The sequence below is a fragment of the Diorhabda sublineata genome, chromosome 5 (assembly GCF_026230105.1).
Source record: "Diorhabda sublineata isolate icDioSubl1.1 chromosome 5, icDioSubl1.1, whole genome shotgun sequence".
Taxonomy (NCBI): Eukaryota; Metazoa; Arthropoda; class Insecta; order Coleoptera; family Chrysomelidae; genus Diorhabda; species Diorhabda sublineata.
Genome location: NC_079478.1, coordinates 4220147 through 4244978, shown reverse-complemented (window position 1 = coordinate 4244978; position 24832 = coordinate 4220147). Strand labels below are relative to the sequence as shown.

Here is a 24832-nt window from a genome sequence, read left to right as displayed (position 1 = left end):
GAAATTTTGGTTAACTTCTTCTTCTTTTAATATTAAATAAAATAAGTAAAAAGTTAATTAAGCTCTTTCTCGTGATAAGGCCATATTCCAAAAAAGCACAAATTTGTATCTCCTGTAATCAACCTGTAATATTAACAAATAGAAACAGTTAAATACATTTTTGTATTGATATTTTTCCTTTTCAAACATATAATTGGTAATTGAGCGCTGATGATGACGTCACATATGACATAATTTTGACTTTTTTGTCAAAAGAGTTCTTACTACAATTTCTGATTTTTTTGTTCTTGCATGAGATTTAGTGACAGATAGTTAGCACATGAGATAAAATTATTGAAAACCGAGCCCCCTGGTGAAAATACTTATTAATATAAAGGGGGTTCTTACAAAATATAACCATTTATTAAATGACCAATATGTTAAATTTAATTATTAGAAGTATACCCCGATCTACACTTCGGCACATAGGAAATTACGTAGAAAAGGGTGTCCCTTTGGTGAGCATGTATTACTTTTATTTATAATTAACTAATATTTTTCACATCGTGTTAACTGTTACATAATATCATTTACAAGTGAGTACCCTTTATTTTAATACAAGATTATGTAATCTCTTTTAGGTAGCCCGTAAACACCGATATGTATATCAAGGAGAGCAATTGATTAGTAAATATAGTATTTGTTCAAATAGTGCTAACACCTTAAGGTAATGTTTATACTCCTAATAAAATTGGCGCAAATAATATTCTCTATTTTTCAGTTATAGAACGTCAGTTATCCTATGTAACAGATTTTTTCAAACTTCTAATGTGTGCTTGGATATTCAACTTGTGAAAGTACCCCCTTTTGCTGAATCTGTTACTGAAGGAGATGTTAAGTAAGTACCTAATTAATATATTTAAAGTAATATGAGAATGTTCCACTTTTTTATATAAACTCTTTACGATATCTACATTTTCATCGTTAATTTCATTACTTCTTGTATATTAATTTGTAATGAGCCCTTCAGCAATGTAAATAACATTATAAAATATTTCATAAATTGAGGGGATAATCTTTAAATTAAATTCTATTCAATGTGATTACTGCCTGGGTACATAATTAATTTTAAATTACAAGTTTATTATCACATAATTTAAGTGTTATTGTAGATAACAGCCAATGTACATATTTTATCATGTGTTAACTAGTAAGGCGTTGATAAGTAATTATAATTGTAAATAAAATGGGAAATCCATTTTAAAAGACCCAATATGCATAAAATATTTCAAAGTATAAAATGATTTGTCGAGACAAAACAAAGTAGAAAAATTTTCAGTAAGATGCTGGAAAAATCGTTAATGAGTTAACATGATGACATAATTGAGAAGAAAGGAGAAAGGATACATTGGGTTAATGGGGAAAATTATATTAAATAAAGAGAGCTCTGGTTCTTATTATTAAGTACACATCAATTTGTATATCAGAAATTGTTTGAAACATAATTGAAAACTATTTTAATTAAAAATAATATGTATATAGATATATAAATTAACAAATCTTGATTATTGTTCATATATTTTCCTAATTACAACTGAAATTATTATTACTATTTTTATCTTGTCTATTGAGTTTAATATGTTATGTTTGATTGGCCTACAGCCAAAATTCTAGTTGATTAAACTATAATTAATTGTGTTATCCTAGAATCTAATTTTATTTCATAGAGTAAGTTTTAATTGTGACAGGACAATTCAAATTTCTAATGCTAATATACATACACTGCCGGTCAATAGTTTGTGCTCACTCTATATTTTGTGTGATATACAACAAATAAAAGCAATACAAACGTTTTTGATATTTATATTTAAAGAACAAATATACAGATACACTCTTCTCTTAGACACCTCAAATTTTGACTCCATAAAACTTTCTTCCATTCTTCATGTGTCCAATTTTTCCACCCTTGTTTGACAATATGAGAAATTACAGTGTATTTTTTTTATTTAATGGATGATGCGGTGAGCAAAAACTCGTAGTGTGTACTTGAAAATTAATTTGTGTGGCTAGTTGTTGTTGAAGTTTTTGTAATGAAATTTATAATGTTAATTAACTACATATTAGAAAGATCAGAAATTATTTTTTTTAGACTCGAAAAGAAAGTCGGCGATTATGTCGAAGCAGACGAAGTTGTTATGGAAATTGAAACAGATAAAACTGCCATGCCTGTACACTCTCCAGCTGCTGGTGTTATAGCGGAAATTTTGGTAAAAGATGGTGATACTGTTAAACCTGGACAAGAATTGTTCAAGTTGAGTGTTGGGGAAGGAGCTCCACCTCCGAAAGCAGAAAAACCAGCAGCATCAGAGGCTGCTCCTCCCAAACCATCAGCACCAACACCACCTCCACCTCCTGCACCTAAACCAACAGGTTAGTGTTAATTTTAGATTCAAAATGATAGACAGACCACTATGGATACTCTAGATGTAGAAATAAATACTAATTTACATTTAGATATTTGGAAATTATATCAATCACATTGTAAGAACAGCTTCTTTATAATTGCTTAAAGTAACCTAACCAAAACATATATTTTGAGTTTATTTCAACACATTTCACAATTGACATGGAACAAAGTACCCAAATTAGTATACAGGTCCCTGGTTAGAATCCCTATTTAGAATAAAAATATTAACTCATATTTGATTATTTGCCAGCCCCAATACAAGTTGCAATCGGTTCTGAAGGCGTCGAAAAACGATCTACTAGTGATTTGCAACCTGGTGCATCTGACAAAAAAGGTAAGAAACACTTTTTAAAAAACGAGGAGACTAATGGATTGGTTTATTGTGTTCCCATTAGAGCTGCAATTTCAGAATGATCTACACCTCGGCCTACAGTAGTTACCAGAGTTCCAAAGAACTACAGTATCTGCCATGGTTTCAAGGTTGCTTTACCCCTATGAGTTTCTTGTTTAAAGCAATTTTTGCATTGGCTCAGATGATAGGGAATTATGTAACTAGGTGATCTGTAGTTTTTTTCTGCTCCCCACATAATTATGCATCATTTTCTGCTAGACCTACTCTCGTTAGGTTTTTACTAAAGTATCTTATCCAGTGAGAAAGTGTGTTAGACCAGATATTTCTTAGATTTGACACAGCATTAAACTTCTAAAGAAAATTTTTAGAGTGATGCAGCTCTGAAAGAATCCATCTTTTCCTGAAACTTTCTTGGTGTATTTTCCTATTACAGATGGATATAGGTAAATTAATTGGCATCATCAAAAACTGTTGCCCAAAAAGACCCTGCCAGTGGTGAGCATTTGGTGCCAACCTCTTAAATATTTTGGTCATAGTTTCTGAACCATATTTTCATCCTATTACTAATAACAATAGATTTTTGTTTACTCCAGATGGTTGTTATTTCATTTTTCTAGTTTCAGTATATAGCAGCTAGTCAGTATTGGATTTTTTATCTTCCGATGGGTCTCAATGATACACTTTCGCTTTTTATTTCAGAGCCAACACCGAAACCAGCAGCAGCACCACAACCAACAGCTCCAAAACCGGCTGCTCCTATGAGTTCAATACCAGTCGCTGCTATTCGTCACGCTCAGTCATTAGAAGCAGCAACAGTAAAATTACCGCCAGCTGATCCCACAAAAGAAATATCTGGTACACGAACTGAACACAGAGTGAAAATGAATAGGATGAGGCTAAAAATTGCACAGCGTCTTAAAGAGGCTCAAAATGTTAATGCGATGTTGACCACATTTAACGAAATAGATATGACGTAAGAATTTTACCACATTTATATATGCCCTAAAAAATTCAATCTAATGCCATAGTTTATGTTAGTCTAGTTTCTCTATCACTAATTTCATGGTTGTCTTCAGTTTTGAGTTGTTATTATTATTAATCCCTTCTTCTGTATGTTTAGTTCCTCCTATAATAATGTGGGCTACCGTTTTTCATCGATTGGTGCCTCTGATGTGTAAAGTTATTTAAATGAAAAGCATTTCCTAGTGCAATTGAAGAAAATATTGAATCTGCCACAGAGTTCTATAGTGGTGTTTAGAAAGCAGTTTTTATAGTGATTCAAAGGGACTAATAAAACCCTTTGAAATATTGGAGTGTTTGTTAAAAACATTCCAACCTTGAAAAGATTGGGTATCAAAACCTCCAAACAAACATTTGTTATGATTTTTTGGACACTTCACTCTAGATCACTATAATATAAATTCCAATTTTGATTTTCACAAGCTCTCTACGTATTTTTTAATAATACAACTACTACATTCCAAACTAAATTGATTTTTTTTTCAAATATGTTATTTTTTGTTAACTTTCAGGAATATAATGGCTTTCCGAAAAGAAAACCAAGAAGCTTTCATGAAAAAACATAACGTAAAGTTGAGCTTTATGTCTGCTTTCCTCAAAGCTTCTGCCTACGCTTTACAAGATCTACCTATTGTAAACGCTGTGATAGATGGCACTGATATTTTATACAGAGATTATGTAGACATTTCAGTTGCCGTTGCGACACCTAAAGGTCTTGTAGTACCTGTTATAAGAAATGTCGAGAGAATGAATTATGCAGAAATTGAATTGGCCATTGCTGCTGTAGCAGACAAAGCTAGAAAAGGTAAGAAACAAACAATGTATACACAATAATCAAATCTAATTGTTGGTTGAATTGAAATTAGAAAAATAATCTCTGATTTTAATTGGATATTATCATCATCAAATATAGCCTATTCTTTGGACTTTTGGAACTTTGGAACTCAATAATATTAAAATCTAGGATTCCACTTAATTCGACATAATTTTATGTGATATGTAATTATTGTTCATTTTGTGTAAAACTCTCATCAATTTCAAATTTAAGTCACTATAACAATAGTTGTTCCCAGGATAGATTTTATTTATTTCTCTGTGTAAGTGATATTCAATATTCTTGAGTGTATCAATAATTATAAATTGTAAAAATGTTTGAAAATCTGTAATTCACTATATTCAGGACAGTTAGCTGTTGAAGACATGGATGGTGGTACCTTTACCATAAGCAATGGAGGTGTGTTCGGTTCTCTGTATGGCACACCTATTATAAATCCACCACAATCTGCTATTTTGGGAATGCATGGTATATTTGATAGACCAATTGCCATTAAAGGCCAGGTACGTAGATGTTTGTAGTGATAAAATTTATTTAGTTTATCAAATAGTACCAACTTGTTCATATAAACCCTACCAACTTACTGTGTAATGATATATTAAATTTCGTATTATGTTATTTTTTTCACATCATAGCCCAAAAGCTTGGAAGCAAAGTTAAAATATGGATATAGAGTTCTAAAAATAGATTAATCAATTTGTCAGATGAAGTTTACATGAAAGATAAAGAGATGAAGTTCTTACTTGTTCTGCTATAGTTATGTATATGTCCAATTAATCCCAAAAAACTTCATGTGGAGAGCTATGAGGTGCTTGAGAGGGTGTTTTTATAATTTTTCAAAAATTTTACCTCATTTATTATCCAGTTAACCAAGACTTCAGAGAGTTCTTTTCAACACAACTTCGTTAACCATTAACAGTCCTTGTCTTTGAAAACCGAGGAAAATTAATTCTTGTACTTTTGAAGAGTGTTAAGAAATCTAGTAACATAAAAACGGTGTTAAAAATGCTCCTTCTCGTAGGAAGGTAGAGTGTAATCTTTGTCAGTCGCGAACTTGTTGTTTTGGTTGTCTACCTCTCAGGAGAATAACCAAATTTGATACTTCTAATACAAATCCAATTATATAATATTCTCATTAATAGGGTGTTCCTAGGGAATCTTTGAACTATGACTCCTGCGATTAAGTGATAAAGCAAACTTATGGTGCTAGATTCTAAAAAAATTTAAAATCCAATATATTTATACAAACACACCATTGTTATCATAATCCTCACTTATTTTGTTATAGTTTTTAAAATTTAGTTTCTATTTTTTGTGAATATTCGATAACTTGAGTTTTTTTATAAATATTAATGAAGTTCTGTTTTTCTCAGGCGGTGGTTAGACCGATGATGTACATAGCTCTAACTTATGATCACAGAATCATCGACGGACGTGAAGCTGTATTATTCTTGAAGAAAATCAAACAAGGAGTGGAAAATCCAGTTACAATAGTAGCTGGCCTTTAAAAATTACCACTAAAAGTAATAAACATGGTTTTAACTTTTATTTTACAGTGCCGTAAATGCGGTTTTTAATTATAATCATATCAATCGGTCTTAATTTGTTGCTGCGATTTTTTTTTACAAATTTTGAAACCTCAACTAAATATTTATAATTATGAAACAAAAACAGTAAATTAAACTGAGTATAGATATTTAATTGGACTTTTTTTGTGTATCTTAATTTGATATTATCGAAGCTTCGTCGATTTTATTTGTTATTTATTAATTAAAATACTTAAAAACGTTTTTGTTAGATATTTTTTTCCTGTATGAACACCAATAATGCAGTTTTACCAAAAGTAAATTCTGCAATGAGAAATTTTATACCCCTCTGCTATTTTAAGGAAGCCTTTGATTTTTATATGATCTCAATCCCTATGGTTTATTAGAGATATGGCCTCACCAAAAAGTGAAACAACATCTCCAAAATACAAAAAAATTGTTACCAGATTACCAGGAAGATTGTATAAAACATAGTGGACAACAGGGACTCCTAAATCTACTTAACCAAGTCCAACAACTAAGTTTCCAGAAACTGTTGCTTCAATGTTTTTTGGGTCATAAGGCTGTCGAAAATAACTTCTGCTTCTAGATGTCTCGCCAAGTCATCTTCAGAAGTTATCTGTTGCTCCTACTACGCCAACTATACTGTTTTAAACAGTATTATACTGTTTTTCACGAAATTATACTTTTTAGTGTAACTTGTCTCGCGTCCCGGAACAAATCGAAAAGGGACGCTGTTTGACCCATTAATATTGGCGCCACCACCCCACTACGCCATTTCATTCGTTTCACCAATCGTTACTCAGTTCAGTTCACAGCAGTCGAGTTAAGCTCTAACCGAAAGAGGTTGTGAATTTATATACTATTTGAGTAGGTTTGGCTTATGTTTTAAAAAGATTTTTCTTCTATAATATAATAAATTTAACCTATCGGTACTGCTTCTAGACTCTTCATACTTCATACAATGAGTCATTAAAAAAAAAAAATAAAGAAAAAGTTGTAGCACTTAAGATATGCCAAAGAAAAGGTTGATCGTATTCACGGAGGAGTGGACTAAAGAAGAAGAGTGGTTTAAACCATATACAGGTAATGTTCACAAGGCTTCATGGAAATATTGCGATAAAGATTTTTTTGTTGCTCATGGAGGCCGTAGTGATGTTACTCAACATTCACAAAATGGAGAACACAAAACAAATAAACGTACTGTTGCTTATATTATTAATTATATTAATACTAAGGTCCAAATAATACATTTTAGAAGAAATACGTTTCTCTATATCTATTGATCTAAGGTTCTGGTAACCCTGATTGATACCGTTTTGGAATTCCCCTGAAACCCTTAGGGCCTTAAGCTGTTTTTTCCAACATGAATTTTTTAAATGAAGCTTAGATTTTGTGCAAAGTTACTTATCAAATTATTTTATTTATTTGAGAAGACTGATTAAGGTAAGTGACCGAATAATATGTTATATATTTCATATTAGGTTTTAGGTTTTACAGGTAAGGGTTGTTTTGTTTTGTTGCTTACACATTTAAAACATTTATGCCCACTCGCACCATAACCTCTAATCCACTGTTTAAAATAACAGGCTGTTAAAATTTAAAAAGCGGTTTAAATCATAATTGCTTGTTATGTTACCGACTTGTAAGATCATCAAATTTTTCTTCTGATGAAAAAAAAATATAATTATCGTTCAAAAATAAGAGAAACAAACAAAAATACAAATTAAGAAAATAAATTCTTCATGGGAGACTTCATGTTTTAAACATTTGATATCTACATACCATAGTAGAAGTACCTCTTCCAACATAAAAGGAGAAACTGAAAATCAACATAATGTAGGCAGCAATTAATTATTAGAAATTTGGAAAAGGGAAACCAGATGATTAGAAAATGTGATGAAGATTAGGTATTTTTCTTTATGTTATTCTATTTTTTATTGCATAAACCCAAAATAAGCCTAATACATTTTTTTGTCGATACTTATATCCAATACAAACTTACGAGGATATATTGAAAAATTCGTAGCCTACTAAAGAACCAAAAAAAAAAAATTTCAGCGAACCTGCATCGTCTCTAGACCTTTCAAAAAATGTTTCTTCTTACTCTGCAAACCAGACCTCTACAGCTGTTATTGACTCCTGGTTGGAAGGAAATTTACGACCTTTTGAACTTTTTTTCAGTTGAGGGGAGAGGTGATAGTCTGACGGAGTCAAATCTGGTGAATAAGGGGGGTGTTCTAGTAATTCAAACCATAAATCACGAATTTTTTCATGGCAACATGAGATTTGTGTGCAGGGGCGTTTTGATAGGTTTCCGCGCCTTTTCCCTTTCATTGTTTCCTCATTGTTTCCCGTAGAGTGGTCAGTAATGTCGAGTAGTAATCTCCAGTTATTGTTTAACCCTTAACCAAAAAATCAATCATGATTACTCCATGGCAATCCAAAAAAACTGAAGCAAGAACTTTTCCAGCAGATTTTTGTACAAGAAACTTCTTAGGTCTTGGAGAACCAGAGTGTCGCCATTCCATCGATTTTTGCTTTGTTTCTGGATCGTAGAAATGTAGCCAAGTCTCATCCATAGTAACAATTCGGCTTAAGAAGTCTACATCGTTTTCAAATCGAGCACAGATCGAACGCGATGCTTCTACCCTAGCACCCTTTTGGTCAACATTCAAACATTTGGGGATCCATTTTGCAGCAATTTTTCTTATGTCCAAATTGACGTGAACTATATGATGAACGCGTTCGTATGAAATATTCGGTGTTTCAGATATCCGTTTCAGCCCAATTCGACGGTCTGATAAAATCATATCATGAACTGCGTCGATATTTTCGGGGACTGACACAGAAACTGGCCTTCACGATCGATCATCATCTTCAATGGAAAATTTACCTCTTTTGAAGCTTGCAGTCCAATTTTTCACGGTCGCATACGAAGTACATAGATCACTAAAGGGTATTAAGCATATCTTCGTAAATATGCTTACCTTTTAACCCTTTTATTGCGTAATTCTGGTTTACTTTTCTGACGTCAAACTTTACACTGACACTTCTAATAAGTTATTGTTCGTTGTTATGGTAACGCAATATTTTGTTTATGCATGGAACTGGTTTAGGCTAACTAGATTTCAATACATCCTCGTATAAGTCTTTAGGAAACCCCCTTCTATTATTCAACATAAAAAAAGTTGTAGTGGAGATCTGTACAATTCAATGAAATTATCTGTTTACTTCCTTGGAATGAGACACTATTCTGTACAATAAATCTATGTATCGATCAATAGCCAGTAAGTTTTTCCAAGAATACAGCTCTTTTGTGTATATCGGAAAACTATACAATCATTCAAAGACAAATTGGTTTTAAATGTACACACCATCATAGTAAGAATTTGAACCCAATCAATTCAATTCTTTTAATTCAAATAACAATAAACTAGGGATGTTGATACTATCGATATTTTTCTCGATATAATAATATCGATACTTTGCGATATATCGTACAAATATATGGATATTTTCGATATAACGCAAGGTATTGCCAGCGTTTTTTGACAGTTTTCACGTTAATATTCCCAAACAATACTTTTTTTCTTAAAAAAAATGTAATTTCTGAAAAAAAAAGAGAACAAGTAATTGAAAATCGATAAAATTCCATTTTATCGAGTCATTTTCTTGACAACGTCAATTTGAACTCTACCAGAATCATAGGATAGCAAAAGCAACATATATTAAAATATAATAAGTTAATATGGTTACTGGAAGAAGTGACATTGATATGAGACTATCCTCAATTTGCTCCAAAATGTTTATAACTGTTAGCTTTTGAGGTCTGAACCTGTACGTTATAATGAAAACTTCTGGCCATTAAAAGTTTTTCTAAATTTTTGAATTCACCCTGTACTTTAGAAACTCTTGTAATTTCTATCCTATTTTCAATGGTTTATCCAGTGAATCTAATTGTGATAAATTCAGAACAAATAACTTCTTGACCATTCAAAACTTTTTTATGAAGGTTTTTTTACGTTTGTTTATTTTATATGTGATGTACTCGACTTTGACAATAAGTCCTTTTTTCATAATCTCTGTTCCAATTGTACAAAAAGAACATTTTTCTAAAAATTTGACACCTATGATGTGGTAAAACCATCCAATTAATTGCACGTTGGCTTGCTCCTTGGTAAACGGCTTTTATGACGTGAAAATATTTTTTTTCTAGTTATGTTTTTCCCAAATAACAAATTGTCATTAGGTTTACCTCACCTAACCATTTAGTACTACTGGGTGGAACTAGCCTCCTTCACGATGAATCTCAATAGCATTTTGTCCCTTGAGTCGAAGCACCATTTTTTAATTCGTATATTTCGGAGATCATTCGTAACATTATTCAAATATTTCATTTTTTAAGTCATCAATTTCCTTGTATTGTACATTTAGAACTTAAAATTTAACTTGAAGCTCATGAATATTTTGGTAAAATTGTACATTATAATGAAAACTTAAAAATTTCTCTACACTTTTGACCCTGTACTTCAGAAATATTTTGTTTTACCGCACTTTTCTTGTAATTTCTATCCTTTTTATCCTAATTTTAATAATATATTCAGTGAATCTAATTGCGAAAAATTCGGAACAAATAACTTCTTGACCAATTTTTTTTACGTTTGTTTGTTTTATATGTGATGTACTCGACTTTTCATAATCTCTGTTGCAATTATACAAAAAGAATATTTTACAAAAAATTCTAGTCCAACTGCAAAAAGTCCCCGAGAAAATCCTCCACAACGAAATATCATATTAAAGTTCGGGTAACGCCGCCGTGCAGAAACGAGAGCAATATAACGCAGCTTCAGACTTTGAGTATTTGAGATTTTTAGTAGTGCGTCGGTATACATTTCAGCGAGATGCCGGCGTCGATCTTGGAACGGTTGTGTGTTGTTTACTAAATCGTCACCTGTTACGTGATCTTTCATCAGGATGCAGACCAACGTGCACATCGATACAAAAAACTTGAGGTGTTCTCCGGATCACAGAATTAAAGGATCTGGACAAAAAAGGACTTTAGAAGTGAGTCCGATGTTTTTTTGTTCTTATTTATAACGAAAAATCGACATCTCAAAAATGTCTTCGGGAATTTTTGATTGTACAGGAAAGAAATTTATGTTTTGTAACATAACAACAAAATAAGCAAATTTGAAAATAAGTAATAGGAAATATTTTTTACTTATAATATAGTAAAATTATTTCCCTTCTGTTTAAAATAATAAATTGATAGGAGAAGTGAATTTTTCTATTTATATTTTGTTCATAAAGGTTCATAAATTTTTTAAATGGGAATTTCCCAAGAAATGAACTACAGAACCAACAAAATACTGATAAGGAATGTTGGTTTTCACATGTGGAAATTCCTTTACAATTGCTCTACATTCCTTTTATCATTCTCTCTATGTTAATTACCCTGTACGTTTTTGCAATAAATAGAATAGGGTGTAGTAAATATTAAATTTGTGTGTTGTTAAGACATTATTGAAAACGAAAGTTTAGATCAGCCGTGGCAACAAGGGAAATATGTGAAATTGATGAGGAAAACGCCAATGATGAACGAATAAAGCAGCGTTGGTTTTAGAGTGTTAATAGTGGAGATATGACGCTTGAAGATCGTGAAGATCGTTCGCGCTCAGATCGTTCACCTGCCTGGTATATTGAGGTCATAATAGAAGCAGCAGAAACCTAACCTAGTACATCTACGATTCTAGTACCTCATAGATTACGATGAGCTATACTTCGAATATTAAGACTCTCTTTTTGTATCATTATCTAATAAACAAAGAGAAAACCCTCTATATATTTTTAAAAGAAAGCTCCACGATGAAGCTGTAAAGTTAGGTTAGGTTTATTGTATAAATAAACTAACTATGGTCTCGAAAGATCAAAACTCCCCCGTAGAATGGGAACCTGTTTGAATCAAGTATTGATTATAATATATAATATTAATGAATTATATCTTACTCTAAATAAACCCTCTTATATGCTATGACATAGTAATCTATGCGTTTGATGTTATTAATTACGAGTGGGAAGTACATACAACGAGGAAAATACAAAAATTCAAACTTTCATTCATTAATTCTGACTATTGCAATAACTAATGTGTGAACTGGTGCAATGTCTTGGTAAAACAACATTTTCTTCTTAGTCAGCGACCGTTTTTACTCGATTTCTCGATGGAATGAAACACTCGATGGAAACATCTTCACGACGTTATTTTTGTTCCATTGTGATCCATTCTATCTCGCGTACAGCTTTCTCCAAATTTTCAGTTAATATGCGATGTACAGTACTCTTTGGAATGCTTACTATGTCTGCTAGCTCGCGCACTTTCAGTCGATGATCATCCAGTACCTCTTTGTGGATTTCCTTTAACATTTTTTGAGTCGTCACCTCATTTGGTTGACCACTTCGTTGCTGGTCTTCGCAGATCGTACACCCTCGTTTAAACTCTGCTACCCATTATTTTACTGTTGATAACGAAGAGGTAGCATCACCCAGAGCAGTATCTATCTTAGCTCTTATATTGATTGGTGTACGGCCTTTTATATAAAAGTATTGTATCACATAATGATGACTAAGTATTTCCAAATTCACTGAAAACTTTTATTATTAATGGCTTCTAAACATCTGGCATATTCAAACTTGAAGCATATGCTGGATAGATTGTATACTTTTAATACAGTGGTACTTTTCAAGCGACTACCGCCATCTCTAGATCAGGCCAGATACTTCTGGGATCATATAAGAACTACTACTTTTTAGTTGTACTCAACAACACACGAAATTACTTACCACTATTACTTTGTCGAGTACTTGAGTACTACTAATATGATTCAATTAAATAGTTAAACAAAATGGAGAATTGACATAAGAAACAGTAGTTCTAATAATCAAGAAATATTGTTTATTTCTACTACTAATTTAAAAAGAAAAACGTTGGTTTACATACATCGCTGTTGAACTGAAACAAAGTAAAATTTGAACACTCCGAAGAGAAACGCAGTTGAACAATACGTGGAGTGCATTTGCATTCTCACTCTTGCATCTTAGGCGTTGAGTACCTCATCGTCTTGAGGTGTAAGTATGTACAGTAGAACCTCGATAAGACCGAAGGAAACCTTAAATAATTTGAGTTATAGAGGTTTTTACTTACTAAAGGTTTAAGTTATAGCACTTAAAGGTACTTTTATTTCTTTCTACATAAAAAACCGGTAATTTTTTTTTGTTTCAAACTATTCTCACGCTCTACATCAATTTTATTTTCAATCTTAAATAAAGAAGAGAAAACGTCATCGTCTGTATTACTTCTATCAGTTTTCGTTTGGAATTCATTTCCACTTACAGTGTACAAAGAGATGTTTCAGGAACGAGGGCTAAAAGATACTGATACATACAAATAAGTTACTATACTATTAGGCCGGATTTCTTCACTTCCTAATGAAGTCCCTACTAACTATTATTTAGCGAATAATCAAAAATTCAGTGTCTTCCGAGTAAATCGAGTTATTTGCCAGTTTAACTTAACCTTTAATATGACGAGTGGCCCAAAAGTCGCGCAACGCTAACACAAAATGCGCATGAGTTGGTTTCACCCTACTAGTACAAGGTTACGCGTTTCTACCGAATAAATGTGTAACTAATGTGTAACCATGGCAACGGGATCGAGTTATCAGTTCACAATTGTAGAACGCGTGTTTTTAGTGACCTCGTACTACCGTTATCATGCCGATTATCAAAATATTTTCTCCGATTTTGCCGAAAAATTTCTTAACAGTCAAGATCCGAGGCGTGAAACTGTGTATCGCTTGATAAAAAGGTTCGAAAAAAATGGTACTGTGAATGATACGGCTGCGGCCACGCAGCGTGCGAACTGCAGAAAACCTTCACATCGTCGCTGAGAGCTTTGTTGAAACACCGGCGCGATCAGTCCGTACAGCTTGCCATGAATTGGAAATTTCTCGTTCCAGCTTGCAGCGAATAATGAAGGAAGTAGGTATGCATGTTTACAGACCACGTCTTTTACAAGCATTAACAGAAGACGATCCGGACCGCAGACTTCAGTTTGCTGAGTGGTACGTAATTCGATGTGAAGACTTCTTTAAAACCATTTTGTGGTCAGATGAAGCACAATTTAAATTAAATGGCGAATCAACAGACACAATTGCGTATACTGGTCTACAGACAATCCGCATATCACCATCCAAGAAGAATTAAATGTTCCAGGTGTAACGGTATGGCTTGGTGTTTGCTCCTTCGGAATCGACACAACAGTAACAGGTGCTGCATACCTTGATTTGTTGATGGAACTGCGCGAAGAACTGAATAATAACCCGGATTTTCCTGGTCGTGTGTTAACTCTTCAACAAGATGGCGCGCCGGCCCATTACGCTGTAATTGTTCGCGAATTCCTAAATCAAAATTTTCCGGATTGGATTGGTAGACGAGGTCAAGTGGAGTGGCCACCAAGATCTCCTGACCTGACTCCTTTAGATTTTGCAGTGTGGGGAATTTTAAAGGATATGGTGTTCAAAAATGCTTTACCAGATGTGGAGACCATGAAAAACATAATCACCAACGAAGTCGATACGCTGAATGCAGATAAACCTATACTTGCGCGCATCTGTAAAGCTGTTAAGAAGCGATGTCTGAAGTGCACAGAACAAGAAGGAGGTCATTTCGAACATCTGTTATGATGCCAAGGAGTCAGCTTTTGCCTTGCTTCAAACTAATTTTGTGTATTTCGTTTTTTTTCGAATAAATTTTGTACTTTTGCTACGCAATGTCATTTTTATGTCAAAGTGTTTCGTTGGTTTATTATACCTACTCGTATATTTGATTAGTTCATTTTTGGAAATATTCGTTATAAAAATAATTAAATATTTAATATGGATGCTTCTCAAGATTAAGAAGATTTTTTTGATGAAGAATTGATTGAAGAAATACAGAAAATTTCAGAACAAGCTTATTCCGTTCGTCATTACAATTTTTTGTCCGATGATGAAATTTTTTGACCGCGTTTTCTCTAATAATATTATTTTAAGACAATTATACAATTCCACGAAGAGATCCAGTTACTTTTAACTTAATACCCTAAATATCCTTCCGATTAGCTGACTGATTAGTGCACTGATATCTTCATGTTAAGTTTTTAGTTTTTGATTGGGATCATTTTGGATAATCATGATGAAGGTTTCGTTTGGGTTTATTTGGGGCTCGTAGTTGTATTACTGTTGAGTTGATAGTTGAAAATGGTTCTCTGAAACAATGAGGTTAGCATGGGGAAAACGCAGAAAACTCATTAATTTAACAGACCATTTATAGTGTTGAAAACGGATAATGATGGAATCAAGATGGTTGAGTATTTATCATGACGTTCAGGTAAACATTTAAGCTTCTATATTTCCCATGCATCTGCGCACTAACTTAGAAGGTGTTTACCTGGGCGAAATGTTCATTGGTCATTTTTGTTTTTTGCTTTTTCAACCGAGCCACTGTCAATCTAGAAATATATTGAAGCTTTAGAATCAGTACAAATTTACACAATCATGAGGATTGTTGGCAGTGTAGTGCATTGAATCTTCTATCCTACGGGAATAAATAGCTTAGATATTCAGTATATCTATGTTGCATTCATCAATTATAAAATAATCATTGATTTCAGAATTTTTTTTCATTGTGTCATTGATTAATCATTCTTAATTTAGCGATGAAAACGTAGCAGCAGTAACTTATGACGCCTAGTATCGTTATTTTTATCGACTTTTATATTTTGAAGTTTTACGTTGCATAATTTTTATTGTTAATTGTAACACCCTCTACAAGAATACACGCTCTCAATTCCCACGCCGACTTTTAGACGACCGAGGCAGAATTGAATTTTATGAATCACAATTGTTTACTGATGAAGCGGGAATTACAAGAAACTGAATAATCTACTGTTTGAATTTGAATTTGGGACGATGTTGATGTACTCAACAGTAATAAGAGACACGATAGAAACTCGGCACTATTTGGAATAGGATAACACAACAATTTAGATGAACATTTGTAACAAAAGGTTGAAATTATTATTATATTATCAAAAATAAACTTTATATGATGATCTTTAGAATGTTTTTCTTTGATTTAATAACAAAAACATCCGTCTTGAAGCCATAATATCCATTTGTTTTCTCTTCAAAATATTATTGTTTTTATTGAACATTCGTTTCTTCTATAACTTTCATTTGATATATGTAGTGCAGAAATTGAGTAACGAAATTTGCAACGTAACGTTCGAAGTGGCAGCACTGGAATCACTCAAATTTGAGGGTCGATATGTTACCGATATCTAGTATGTATAAGTTTTGATTAACTAAATAACTTTACTAGGTTGTGCGTAGTCATTATTTTTGTGAAACCATATTTTGTATGGGTGACATCAATTTCAAACTACCAAATGTTGTTTCATACTTTAGACTTAAGAGTCGGTTAGAGATGAAACAGTGGAAAGTATTCAATTACAATCGATAATATTGACAAAATTCGAAAATTTGTTTGTTCGGAACATCATTTGACCATTAGAAAGATCAGGAAACAACTGATTTTGAGTCATGCTACCGTTCCTCAGGTTCTGACTAGTGAATTGTCACAGATAAATTTCAATGAATGAATTTTTCGTCAATAAAAACATTCCTGTGGCTCCTAACTTCCCTTATCACCTGACGTGACTCTTCCTAACTTTTCCTATTGCCTAAGTTGAACACAAATCCTAAAGATGATCGTTTTGGGAAACCAGAATATATTCAAACGGTTGTAGAGGATCAGCTAAAGGTCTGTATCCGAGTTCCAGTACTGTTTTGAGAAGTCCACATTTTGCCGATCATGCTGATCGGCATAATGTGGACGCTCCTTTACTGATTCGGCACAGGCCGGATGGAAAGGCAGAATTAGAGTGGATGTGTCTTTCGGCCTGCCCGCTGTGCCGAAAGCCGAACCGAATTAGGTCGGTACGGATCAAAGAAAGCCAAAACATTTTTAATTTAATTTCAACAATAAAAATTACTATTATTAATTTGAAATGAAGTTTTAATCTTTCTCATCTTGATGTTATCTCGAAGGGACTCGACCAGGGCATCACAAATCTTCTGACAGGAAACAAGAAATTGCTTGCTTGGATATTTTCATGCTATACATCAGCGAATGGAATTGAATAGCTTCTCTGAAGGAGGTATTGTTTTTAAAAATTTTGGGTTCAATCATTCTAATGGAGGATCTCGAAATCAGTTCTATTTATCCTGAAGAAGTTGCTGAACCCTACGGAATTTCTGTATTCTAGATTCAGCTCATCAGCTTCATCAAGAAGTAAGTCTTTCATAAATTCGCTGGTCCTGTACTTTTTTCGGCCATTGAGAATGCTGGGGCGAATCCAATATCTTCGAGAGCGACGACATCGGTTCTGACGTGTTGCAACGCAGATGATAATAGAAGCAGCTGCAGCCAAAATCGCATCATCACCGCTGATCATTGTTTTGCACGAATCACGCAATTCACGCTCAATGCTCAATGATTTTCCTCAACTGCGCGGTTCGGCAACAATTCGGGACGACCCGAATGGGCCGAACCGAAAATACCGCTCGGCATAGGCCGAACGGCCTGTTTCGGCATAATGAGGACGCTCCTTAAGGAGCAGGAGAACCATCTACAAAGCTGCCTGGATTTGGAGAAGAAAACATTCAATTTCAATTTTACTTGAATAAAACTGATTTTAAACATCAACACTTTGCATGTATTTATTTTTTTCAAGTGATAAAGACCCCTAATTATATAAGTCTTTGTATTCTATTAAAGGCTCCTGAAATTATCATTCCACTCTCATCAAAATTGTTATTGAAATAAGGTTAATATATTGTATATAGAAAATAAAAAGGTTATAACCTTGATAACTGAAGTGAGGCAATTTATGAAACGCAAGTTTGTCACGAATCCGTAAGGGTCTTGTATACTAAATCTTTTTCAATATACAAAGTTTCTTTTACTTGATGCAATAAACTGAAAGTATCTTTTACTTTTCAAAATATATTTTTTAACTCATTTTTCCGTCTAAAAGTTTGATTTTATGTTAGAGACTCCTTGATATTATCAGCACCAGCAATAATAACCTTTATAAGAGCACCGGAAAAGATTGAAGGTGCAGAAAATAGATTAAAAGTTTCAGTATTCTATATTTGAAATGGAAATTGCAAAAACCATCATGTTTTTGTTTGCTTTGGCCCGCGTCTGGGTCCGGGGGAAAGTTTACGGATAAACGTTCTGTAGGGGCTAGCTAAAAAATTGTTTTGCACAAACTGGGCGTTATTCTCCCGTGAAACTATCCATTGTGACAAAATTACCAAGATGTTCCTATGATGGGTAGTTTACAAAACATAAAAATTTATGGGCCACTCTGCAATAATCTGCCGGGTGTGAGAAATTCTTATAATTTCTCTTCTCGAAATAAAAATGGGAGACCCACTATCAAAAGTAGCGAAATTCGATAATCAACTTATCTTTTCCTGGTTTTATTTCAGTCCGTGGATAAGCGAGATAGAGTAAAGAATGGTCCTTTTCGGTTTCGAATATCATTATCGATCCTAGACGTTCAAAATTAATTATTTTGTTCATGTTTTGGTGTCGCCGGATAGATTTCACAGATAAATAACCTAATCTATTAAAACGTTTGTCTAGTACTATTAATCAAATCCTAATTGATGAAAATAGAACGTATATAGATGGAAAGTCTCTTCATATGTATTATTGTGGATCTGAAAATGGAAGAGATTCGAGTGAAAATATAGTTTTCATTTCGGTTTTAAAGCATTGTTCGAAATTCTGATGTAATTAGAAATAATAAGTATAAATACACCAGTGAACTTAGTTGATGTTTAAATAAATATAGAAACTAATTTGAATGACGTGATATGAAGAAGGAATTCACGTTCAACGGAATGGATTCTGATGATAAATGGTGGAAGATATCGTCGTTTTGAATTCCAACCGGAATATCTACAAAAAACATATTTTTCATAGATCTCATCAGGAGCATAATTCATACAAATGGCTGGCTACCCTTCGATGACTCATGACTGTGTCAATCACAAAGAAAGATTTGTTTCTGATAGCGGGGTTCATACCAGCTGGGAGCCTCTGAGAGCATTCTTTCGCGAAACCTTCAGAAGATTGAGCATGTCGTAAATCTGAACCAAAAATACACCCGTTCATTTTATTAATAGAAGAAATCAAAAAAGATTTGCAAATGTGGAAGTTATAGATTTAAGTCCAATTAAAATGCTTGATTGAAGAAAATTATTTTTGTTTACCTTTATTTGAGCAATAAGAAAATTGTGTTTTGGTAGTAAAAATCCCCGTTTTCAAATTGAAAGATACCGACAGTGGTGTAGAGGACAGACAGAAGACTTAGATTAAATTACCTACGTTCAATATGATGATACATAATATAGATTGAGAGGTTATATCAAAAAATTAAATTATAATAAACATGGCAAGTGCTCAAGTTGTTATACTCGAGTAGTGAATTATTGCATGACAACATACATCAGATATATAATTCACATTACGACAATGCGCAATCTCATTGTACCACATCCAAAATGAGTAGCTAGAAAGTGAAGGTATAAATCTTTTAGACTGCGGAAGAATAGCTGGGTTAACAGCGCAGACTTCTTCAAGATTTATTAAATGCAATGGTAACAAGCTATGTTCATTCTCTTCCTTTCAGTTCAACGAATATTATAATGTCTACATAAACAGTAAATTCACAGGAAGAGTGTTTATATGTTAACCATTTAAAAATCCAGCAACCTAACCTAACATAACCTAACCTAACATAATCTAATCTAATCTAACCTAATCTAACCTAACCTAACCTGATCTGATCATTAAAGTAAATGTTTCCGCATAAAATAGATATGATAAATCGATTTCTCGTAATATCGATAGTCTCTGTATATAGTTTCATGATGATCGTTGTGGGGTGGCTTATCATACTTGTGCCATATTTCCTACCATCGAGATACATTGAGATCTGAAGTAACGACTAGTAATTGGCAAGTTTTTTATTCAAATTTCGATGGTAGACCAAAATTATATTATCAAATTCTTAATGCGTCATTTGCAATTAATGAAAGTAGCAAATTAGCTGATAAATAGACTGAGAATGTTTCCTCTCGTATACAAGTAAGTGTACGTTTTATATTGTAACAGAATTACTTCTACGTAGTTGTATAACGTTATATCTTTACGTTCTTTTTCTGGCGCGCCGTTATTGTTAAACCGTCTCGCATAAATTGCACCATTTTTATTTCCAACATTTCCTAAGATATTTACTATCAACGAACACAATCAATATGTACATCTGAAAATACTACAAACAATCTTATGAGTACAACATATCGTTTGTTTGAGGACCTATCAATTATATAAGTAGTTTAGATTGAGTCCTTACTATTTTTACTACTACGGAAAACCTTTTGAATTAATTATTTTTTCCTGCAATTGCAATATTTCGCGTTTTCAGCACAGTCCGCGAAATTAAATTTCGCGGCCGTGACCCATAGCAACTAGACGTCAAAATTTGAATATCACTTCCAAATTTAATATTCCTACAATACTACAAACACAAGGATTATTTTTTTATTGAATACCAACAAATACATAAGTACTTATATTATTTAGGATGAATATTAACATTAATTGTACAGTTTGTATTATTACTTATATTTACTTCAGAAGTTGAAGCAACTACATCTAGTGTTTTTGAATAATGGTTATTGCCTATATTCAAATCAGATACTACGACAGAAATTGAGTTGGAAATTTGCTTCTTATTTTCGATAGAGTCTTCTACAGGGTCATTAACGGGAACCGGATGTTTTTGAAGTGGATTGTACATGGGTGCTCATGGTAGGAGGGGCAGGTGACTGGTGTCTAACGTTTCCTCAGCTCAGATTAATATCCATCCTAATGCAAGTGTCCCTTCTCGTAACACAATATTGCGATGGCTAAAGAACTTTCGAACAAGTAGATCAATATTGAAGAAAAAACCACCGGGTCCCCAACGAACTGCTAGCACTCCGGAGAACATTGAACCACTAAGGGAAGCCTGTGTCAGAAGGCATTCAGCACTACCTCAAATGAGCACAAGATAGCCGTCGTGCAGCAGTTAAAAGAGCAAGATTCCCAGCAGCGATTACAATTTGGTCGACAAATGCTTACCATTTTTGAAGATGAAAAAATGAAAAAGAATGAAAATTTGTGTGTGTACAACAATAAACCGCGTACTTCGGAGGACCTAAAGATCACAATTCGTCGACACGTCACCCAGATTTCTGTAGACATGCTGCAAAGAATTGAAGCCAGTTTTCGTCAAAGGCTACAACATTGTATTGTCCAAAATCGACATAACTTGCCAGACATAATTGTTCGTAAGTGTGTAAGTTCGTAAGTGTGTATGTTATGATTTAACAAGTGTTTCTGTACCAATAAAACTTTTTCAAAGTAAATATTCAATTTTTTATGATTATTTTGAAAACATCCGGTTCCCATGGATGACCCTATATATATCCTTCCGCTACTGTCGTGGACTTCCATCCACCGTGTCAGCTTGACATATCAGCACCAGTATTGGCAAGCAGCGAAAACAGTGACCCGTGTATGTTACAGTATTTGGTAATCTGAGATACTTGGCAATCATACTAGGCATTTTCCCAATGGTATGCACTACTTTATATTTATATGTTTATCATCATTTTGTGCTAATACTCTGTTTATTTTTTCTCGTACATACTTCTAGTTTTGAAAGTCCAATGGAATGATGATGTATAGGATAGTGATTGCATCGTACAGGAAAGAAACAAATATAGCGCTTTTGTTGATTTTCTTCGTAAATATGTGTTTATATTTTATCGAATTGGAATAGTGAGTACAATATCTTGTAACGTTATAACCACCTACTGTTACACAACAATGACGTTATCGAAAATATCGATTATGAATAACAACAAATATATATTTAATTGGATATGGATTTATTGTCTTTCAAAATATTTGCGCTTAAACAAAACAAATTGATGATTGAGGTACCTTCAAAACATGTGATTTGAACGCATCAACCACTCCTCCAAGTGTAGAAAAACATTGATCTCGCAATTTATTTTTGATTTGCCTGAATAAGAAGAAATCATTGAGTGCCCTACAGCGGTTCACCCATCAAATCGATGTTTAGAATGTTCAAAAACGTTTTTGCTTGATCTTATATGTGAGAGCTCGCATTGTCGTGGCGGAGAATGATTTGTTTCGTTTGATTTGTTTCTCTGATTTTTCCGAATATATCTGACAAACAAATGTTAGTGTACCATTCAGAATTGTCTGCTCTATATTGCTCTAATAGAATCGTGGCGATATATTCAGTTATTCCGAAAAACAGGCGACTATTTGCTTCAAAGGACGACTACGATTGAATTCGAAAAACTGTTGAACCCGTTGGCTTCAGATTGTGCTTCATCACCAAAAGTCGAAGCGAGTTAATCGGTTGGTCCATTCCATTTTTTGACCAAGATGAATGTTTAAATGTTTTTCGACTTAATATAGGTATATACAGAAAAAAAAATAAGAGTTTTTTTATTTAAGTGACTGCCTTGGTGTCTGAGAAACAACTCAACGTATTTTAATAAATAGATAACTAACTTTTATCTTTTTACTTTATGTTGTCCGAAAATGCATTATGTGCATGGTCCTCAAGCAATCTGTCATCTGTCATCTGTCATCTGTCATCTGTCATCTGTCATCTGTCATCTGTCATCTGTCATCTGTCATCTGTCATCTGTCATCTGTCATCTGTCATTTGTCATCTGTCGTCTGTCATCTGTCATCATCTGTTTGTGTTTGTTGATAATAGAAAAATTTCCGACATAAAGCCCAGAAAAATAAGAAGGAATAAAGAAAAGATTATTGTCTTACTTGGAAACCCAAGTATGGCTCTAATAGATCTTCATGTCTGTTCTTCGTTTTATAATTTGATTTGATTCATAATTTCCAACACCTTGTTTGTACAGGGCTGGGAAATCCCACATCCGAATTGTTTACACTTAAACAAATATTTTGTGCTTGGTATACCAAACGAAGAACATGATAGATATTTATTCCCAACCCTTTCTAAATTTGTCTCTGCTTTAGAAGGAACTTATGTCATATTTCTTCCTTTGAATCCCAATTAGAAACAAACAATTTAAAAGAAAAACAATAATAGCACGTAATGCGGCTTTTCATGTCAAAAATTTTGTAGGTTCTGGTTCTAGTTTATTATGTTTTTCAGTGTATAATTTTAAATGAAATTACGTTTCACTTTTAATAAATATTATACATTTTATCTCATTATTCTTATCTTATATATTAAAAAAATTGATGATTTCCATTCCGAGTCCGTTCAGGCGTTCTACCCAACCGATTTGCTTAATTTTTTTTTCAATGAAAGGTATTGATGCACAGATCAGCCATCTAATTTTCACCATTCTCAAATGCGATTTCCCCCTGTACATTACTTATGGGACTTTTTCACATACACACGTTCTATCCTCAATATCTCAGGTTCTATTCAAGATAGAGACTTCGTTTTGGTTTAAGAACACTCGCTGAAACACCCTCTTTGAACACTTAAATCGGTTGAGTTGGAGAGGAGCTAGGCGCGGACATTCAATGTGGAGTTATGGATTTTTGTAGGTTTTCGGCAATTTTTCTACATTCAAAGATCTATATCTCAGGTTCTAATATAGCTACAGAGTTCGTTTTGATTTAAGAACGTTCGCTGAAACACCTTCTTTCTTTTGAGTTTTTCAACACTTAAATCGGTTGAGTTGGAGAGGAACTAGGCGCGGACATTCAATGTGGAGTTATGGATTTTTGTAGGTTTTCGGCAATTTTTCTACATTCAAAGACCTATATCTCAGGTTCTAATATAGCTACAGAGTTCGTTTTGATTTGAGAACACTCGCTGAAATACCTTTTTTCTTTTGAGTTTTTGAACACTTAAATCGGTGGAGATGGAGAGGAGCTAGGCGCGGACATTCAATGTGGAGTTATGGATTTTTGTAGGTTTTCGGCAATTTTTCTACATTCAAAGATCTATATCTCAGGTTCTAATATAGCTACAGAGTTTATTTTGATTTAAGAACACTCGCTGAAATACCTTTTTTCTTTTGAGTTTTTGAACACTTAAATCGATTGAGTTGGAGAGGAGCTAGGCGCGGACATTCAATGTGGAGTTATGGATTTTTGTAGGTTTTCGGCAATTTTTCTACATTCAAAGATCTATATCTCAGGTTCTAATATAGCTACAGAGTTCGTTTTGATTTGAGAACACTCGCTGAAATACCTTCTTTCTTTTGAGTTTTTAAACACTTAAATCGGTTGAGTTGGAGAGGAGCTAGGCACGGACATTCAATGTGGAGTTATGGATTTTTGTAGGTTTTCGGCAATTTTTTTACATTCAAAGATCTAGATCTCAGGTTCTAATATAGCTACAGAGTTCGTTCTTTTCTATTATAATG

The 24832-nt window shown here is 33.3% G+C and overlaps 2 protein-coding genes across 2 annotated transcripts in view; both read left to right on the top strand.

Moving 5' to 3' along the window:
- Positions 1-246: 246 nt before the first annotated feature.
- LOC130444472 (dihydrolipoyllysine-residue succinyltransferase component of 2-oxoglutarate dehydrogenase complex, mitochondrial) lies at positions 247-6448 on the top strand. The gene is made up of 8 exons (XM_056779597.1): positions 247-497; positions 621-706; positions 761-877; positions 2129-2409; positions 3498-3771; positions 4331-4623; positions 4999-5156; positions 6027-6448. Exons 1-8 carry the CDS (start codon positions 408-410, stop codon positions 6159-6161), a joined length of 1434 nt encoding a protein of 477 aa, XP_056635575.1. The 5' UTR covers positions 247-407; the 3' UTR covers positions 6162-6448.
- A 4627-nt stretch (positions 6449-11075) lies between these two features.
- LOC130444236 (inactive dipeptidyl peptidase 10) overlaps positions 11076-24832 on the top strand; it is a 217597-nt gene continuing 203840 nt past the window's right edge. Inside the window, exon 1 of the mRNA XM_056779297.1 lies at positions 11076-11267. Coding sequence (XP_056635275.1) covers positions 11178-11267 — 90 coding nt within the window. The 5' untranslated portion in view covers positions 11076-11177. The remainder of the gene's footprint in view (positions 11268-24832) is intronic.

What these genes read in the sequence shown, in the direction of transcription:
- LOC130444472 (XM_056779597.1), top strand. Translation starts at nt 408, where the DNA reads ATGACCAATATGTTAAATTTAATTATTAGAAGTATACCCCGATCTACA. An exon ending in TAGAAAAGGGTGTCCCTTTG is followed by an intron (nt 498 to 620) that starts GTGAGCATGTAT and finishes AATCTCTTTTAG; the next exon opens with GTAGCCCGTAAACACCGATA. An exon ending in TCCTGCACCTAAACCAACAG is followed by an intron (nt 2,410 to 3,497) that starts GTTAGTGTTAAT and finishes TTTTTATTTCAG; the next exon opens with AGCCAACACCGAAACCAGCA.